At 37.6% G+C, this 5,504-nt stretch overlaps 1 protein-coding gene across 1 annotated transcript; it reads right to left on the reverse strand.

Moving 5' to 3' along the window:
• Positions 1-4,175: 4,175 nt before the first annotated feature.
• LOC147548826 (cyclin-D3-1-like) lies at positions 4,176-5,504 on the reverse strand. The gene is made up of 4 exons (XM_086668127.1): positions 5,247-5,504; positions 4,940-5,141; positions 4,717-4,847; positions 4,176-4,187 (listed from the first exon to the last, which is right to left on the reverse strand). Exons 1-4 carry the CDS (start codon positions 5,442-5,444, stop codon positions 4,176-4,178), a joined length of 543 nt encoding a protein of 180 aa, XP_086524253.1. The 5' UTR covers positions 5,445-5,504.

Genomic DNA, 5,504 nt, shown 5'->3' on the forward strand with positions numbered 1-5,504 from the left:
TACAATTTTGGTTCTTTTCTACTTTTCATCGATTTCTTAATTAGGACATGAGCTCCATAATTTGTCTTATTTTTATTGTTCTCCAATGATTTTAGATATGTATTAGAAATCCAAGCGGACTATTCTTTCGTAAACAATAAAGCTACAACACAATAGACTGTCATTCTTCTCTGAATAGCAAAAGGCGTATTTGTGGGCTCTAAGTATTGTGTTAAAAAAGCAGGGTTACGATAAAATGGATCTTCTTTTGTTCAAAAACCACCAAACCGCAAATAGCCAACACTGTGATCGTCACCACTATTACCAAACTGTAGGATCTCTCGGCCATTTGTCTGGGTTCTGCCAATGGAGCCGTACTACGTTGTTATTTATCTAACCTTCCAAAATCACTTATTCCTTTTGGTCAGCAAGGTGTACTAGTACTCTGGTCTCGTTCTCTTGAACTGATCTTTTTTACTATGGGTCGATCTTTTTCTATTTCTTCCCTTCTAGAGCGATCTTGTTCTGGCTGAGGTTTGTGTCTTTCGTTAATTTTTGAAACCTCTCTTATTATGTTGTTACAACTTATACTCTGCTAATCATCTCTGCAAGAGTAGCAGGCTCAATGTTTGTGATGCCATGAATCAGGAAGTTGTTTTAAATTCCTCTTTCCAGAGTTGTTTTGCCCAAGTTAGCATTTTGGTGGAGGATCTACACCATCTAATCTCTAGATCTTTTGTGATTCTTCTTCATTCTGAGCTAAACCTAACAGGTCTTCCGTGCTCCGTTCTAGCATTTTGCTATAATAGAAGGTTGTGAAAAAGGTTCCCGAAAGCTCTTCAAAGGACCTTACGGTCTCTAACAACATAGTGGAATACCAAGACCTGGGTTATCCCCTAAGGATTGTGGGGAAGACTTGACACATTATGATACAATAGTTGCCAAGTTGCATATATGGTTGGGCAGAAACATTTGTGGATTTGCAGACCCATCATACGTTTTCAGAGTTGGGCATTAGAAGTTTTTGGGCCTCTAGGCATTCAAGATTTCCATGCTAATGGGAGGTGGGGTGATCTTAACTAACATTGGCATTTATTTCTTTACCATCCTCGGTTTCATCTCGGCGATCTGTTTGATAACCAGAGATTTGAACGGGGGCTCATCTTCGTCATGCTCGATCTCTAGGTCATGGATCAAAGGAGCGCTTTTGCTGTCTCTTTCTGCAGCAGAAGGAGCTTCCTTGTGCTCTTTTTGTAACCATTCCATCTCTGTACTTCTCCGCTTATTTTATCTTCTTAGCTACGTCCTCCTCTTTTTGTCAGAGCTTTTTTATGGCTTCCACTTCTTTGTCACTGTCGATAAATGGGGAGGAAGAAACAAACGTTGTTGCGAATAAACTTGTTCAAGAGGTTGGAAATGTTCCCTTCTTTCCTCGGTTTTTTTTTTCACCTGATCCATCTCTTCTTGCAGTTCCAAGAGAGAGAATTGCATCGGGAGCATGACATTGCCATCACACCTTTTTTCTTCTTTCAGCCGTGCGACTTCTTTTGCTAGATCTTCATTAGAAGACATGGTTAATTCAAGGGATTTAACGTAATTGGTTTGTGGAAACGAAGTGCTTCAAATATTGTTGAATTCGTGCTCAATGGATGTTAGGGGCTTGCTGAAGTGTCCCCCGTCCTCTAGGGACAAAGTGATGATGTCGGGAAGTGGTTTTCCCGATTATCTTGTTGATGATCAAGATCTCTGATTAGGTAATGAATTCTCCTTCTAATGTCTAATTGAATCTTGGTGGATAAAACCTGCATAAACCAAAGAAGACACTCTGTCGCTCAAGTCAGTGGAGTGTTTTTTGCATATTAATTTTAAATCTGGGTAAAGAAGATGACCTTCAATCCCATTTTGGGAAAACAGGATATGCTTATTTAGGTTTTGGTGAGATGTGGCAATGCATCGTCGGCGGTGGTTAGGCACATGTCCTAATGGTAACCACGTGTCTATGACCGTTTGGAGGATAATATCTAATGAGTACTTATCTTTTGACACTAATTGATCCTCTGCACATAACAGTTGGTGTATGTAAAGTGGATCTTTGGCTCTACATATCCATGCAAGTCATTGTTGTTCTCTTTAGGCAGACATGTAATCGAAGAGATTGAGTTTACTCTGGCTGATCTCTCTAGTTTCTGCCTCCAACCAGGGTAGGGCTCAGGTCTACAAAGTTGACTCAAATCCACCTTCCTCTTCCCTCGAGGCAAAGCTAGGCTCAAGGTGTCGAGGTGACTTTCCAAACTTCCCTCTATTGTTTCGACATCAAATCAGGGCTCTTGCCCTAGCTAGATGAGACATGAAAATGTCCCATCTTAATTACTTAACTTGGGTTAGTTAGTCCATTTCAAATAGTTACTCTCATGATTTGCTTGTTTCTCTTGTCCATGTCTTTTACAAGATTGAGCGCGGAAAACGGATAAAATCGGGAGAAAGACACACTTGAGGGCATTTTGGTCATTCATAGATAAGCGTATTCCGGAAATTTTAGTACTCGATTGGAAAGTAGAGTTCAAGAAGAAACTGGAGGCGAAAACGAAAGTCAAATCGGAGTCCGGGTGAGCAAACTAGGGCAGGTCAAGTCATGGTCAAAACAAGTTGACTAGAAGTCAACCAGGAGCATCAAAGACACGTGGCCGATAGCCGTGATGCAGAAGAGAATCACGCGGGATCTTATCGGGGCCGCGCGGTAAAGAAATCGGGATGCACTTTGGCTTAAGATTCGGTGCATCGCAACGTAACTTTCTCGTTTACTCCCGAGTCCGTATGACATCCAGATCCGTACTTTAGATAATCAGACGGCTGCTGAAGCTCTCCACAGGTGTAGACCAATCTGAAGCGCATTGCAGCATTTTAACGTACTCCGAGATGCACCATAGCGATTCAGGTAAGGGTCGTTAACTGCCTTGACTGGCGCCCAGATTTGAAAATAGGATATTTCATATTCTTTCTCCCTCTTGTCTTCTTCTTTGAGAATTTCTTTCTTTAAAAGAAAACAGAGGAAGAGAGAAAGATTTTTGATAAAAGATAGAAGGGATTTCGACTGATATTACAGAGAAGGGAGGGGTTCGGCTGAAGAAGGTAATAGATATTTAGAAGTCAGGAAGAAGATTGAAGATATCCTCATTATATAGAAAGAGATTTTTGATTGGTGAGAGAGATTTTATTATTTTTAGAGAGAGAGATGATATCTTATCTGTAGAATATTATAAACCAGAGAAATATTTCTAGAGAGAGAGAGAATCGTGAAGACATCTTCTCTCAAGCTAACAGTAGAAAGAGTTAGAGATATTAATGATTTATGGAAATGATTTTATTAGAGGATATGATGGATTCGGATTTGAAGAGGATAGCAGAGAAGAAAGGGATTGATTTATTTTCTTCTCTTATAAAAGAAGAGCAAACATGGAGGTTGAGGATCATCTCGGTTTGGGGGATCAATCCATCTCTCAGCTCAACAAAAACCAGAAATATTAGAGAGAGAGAGAGATTAGAGAGAGATCATCATCTAGCTTCTCCTTCTTCTGTATTTCTTTTAGTGAGAATAAGAAATTAACAAAACAGAGAGTGAGAAAGAGAGATTATTGTATTCAGAAATTCAGAGAGTGAGAGTAACAAAAACAGTAGAGAGAATGATGATTGGTTTATATGCTTTATTCGAATATAATTTTCTTCTCCATTTATTTTTGTATTAGTTCTCTTGAGTTGAAAAACAGGAAGAAAGAGTAAGAGAGAGAACAGTGAGAAAGAGTGATTTTATATTGGAGAAGAAGACTCTGTTTGCTTGGAAAATCTGCTGGAAAATAGTTTCCCCAGAGAGAAAATACTTTTGAGAAGACGAGAAAATTATTTTCTTTAGGGGCGCGTTTGGCTGCAACAGAGAAAATCAGCAAGAGAAAATCAGCAAGAAAAGTTCAATTCTTTTCTCTTAATTCTTCATATTTATTAGTTTAATTTCATGAATAGCTAACTCTCTCCATCTAGGGTTTTACGATAAAACCATATTTGACCTTCTAGAAACATATTTTTGATCGATTGATTCTCTCGATTGCTCCTGAAAACTACGTTTATTTTGAAAAATAAATTTAATTACATTGTTATGATTTATCGATTTTAACGATAACATCTTCTGGAATTAGGTTAGTTCATTATCCGAAATTCTGAGTTATAAAAAGGAGAATCAATCATTTTAAATAGAGTTAATTCCTATATGGCCCCCTACTTTGTGACCAACTTCCTTTATGGCCCCTTTTTTTTCGTAAATTCAAATATAGCCCCCTATTTTCAGGTAAATGTCATTACTGCCCTTCTTAATTCTAAATTTAAAACATTAAAAAAAAAATTTATTTCCACCTCACCTCTCTCTCTCCACCTCATCTCTCCCTACACCTCACCCCTCTTTCTCTCTCTCTAATTCACCTCTCTCTCTCTCTCCAACTCACCTCTCTCTCTCCAACTCACCCCTTTCTTCTCCGGCAAGGTGGTCGGTCGGAAATTTTTCCGGCCGGCCACCTTCAAACCTAAAAAAAAAAAAAAATTTCTCTCTCCTCTCTCTCTCTAATTTTTTTTTTTTTTTAATCTCTCCACTCTCTCTCTCTAAAACTCCGGCAAAGGGGGTTTCCCTTCGCCGGAGGATCTGTTCACGAACAGATCTATTGATTTTGAGAAAAAGATTAAATCCAAACAAACCTTGTTGATTTTGAGAATACCCATGAGTTGATTTTGGTATTTCATTGGATTAGATAGCTCAAATTGATTGATAATATACAGCATTGTTGCAGAAGCTAGTATAGATGGAAGATAACAGAGGAATCTGAAATCTGAAATTGAAAAAAGGTAGAGTTTTTAGAATCTAATAACTTGTTCTGTTTCTAAATCTGAAACTTTATGAAGACATTAATGGTGTACTTACCTGCAATTAGAGAGAGAAGTAGATGTTCACATCTCTGCATAAACACCCAATGAAGATGATTCTTTAAACCTAGCCTTCTTATGATATGATCAAGAAATGAAAGTGGAGTTACAGGATTCATTTTCCAATCAAGACTAGAAAGAATCAAAAGTTCCATCTTTTGTATTGTTTTTGCTTCAAAAACATATTTTGTCTCTTCATTCTACAAAATCAAACAAACCCAGATCGGTTAGTAAGATAAACTAAAAAACCCATGTTTCAAAAAAATCAGATTATTGATTAAATCATGAGAAAAATGATAACCTACTTGTAAATCTAAGAGAAGTGGAACTTGGGTTTCTTCAACTTTAGCAGCTAAAGAAACACAAGCAACAGAAACAAGTTGGGTCATCCATGGTTTATCTTTATGAAAATGATGAACATTTGATATGAATCTATCAAAGAAATTAACAGAAAGAACAGAAGTAAGAGAAGAAAACCCATAATGGGTATTAACCCTTAACATCCATTCAATAGAATCACGACGAGCTATTAAAAGATTTGGATCATCAGATTTAAGTTTTTT

Source organism: Eschscholzia californica, unplaced genomic scaffold, assembly GCF_041429995.1.
Source record: "Eschscholzia californica isolate CP2 unplaced genomic scaffold, dmEscCali1.0.p SCAF_3, whole genome shotgun sequence".
NCBI lineage: Eukaryota > Viridiplantae > Streptophyta > Magnoliopsida > Ranunculales > Papaveraceae > Eschscholzia > Eschscholzia californica.

Bases quoted from the DNA above. Each gene is read 5' to 3' on its own strand.
- LOC147548826 (XM_086668127.1), bottom strand. From the start codon at position 5,444: ATGTTAAGGGTTAATACCCATTATGGGTTTTCTTCTCTTACTTCTGTT. The intron at 5,142-5,246 runs GTAGGTTATCAT...TTGATTTTGTAG, and splicing joins CACTTCTCTTAGATTTACAA to AATGAAGAGACAAAATATGT. The intron at 4,848-4,939 runs GTAAGTACACCA...TTTCAATTTCAG, and splicing joins ACTTCTCTCTCTAATTGCAG to ATTTCAGATTCCTCTGTTAT.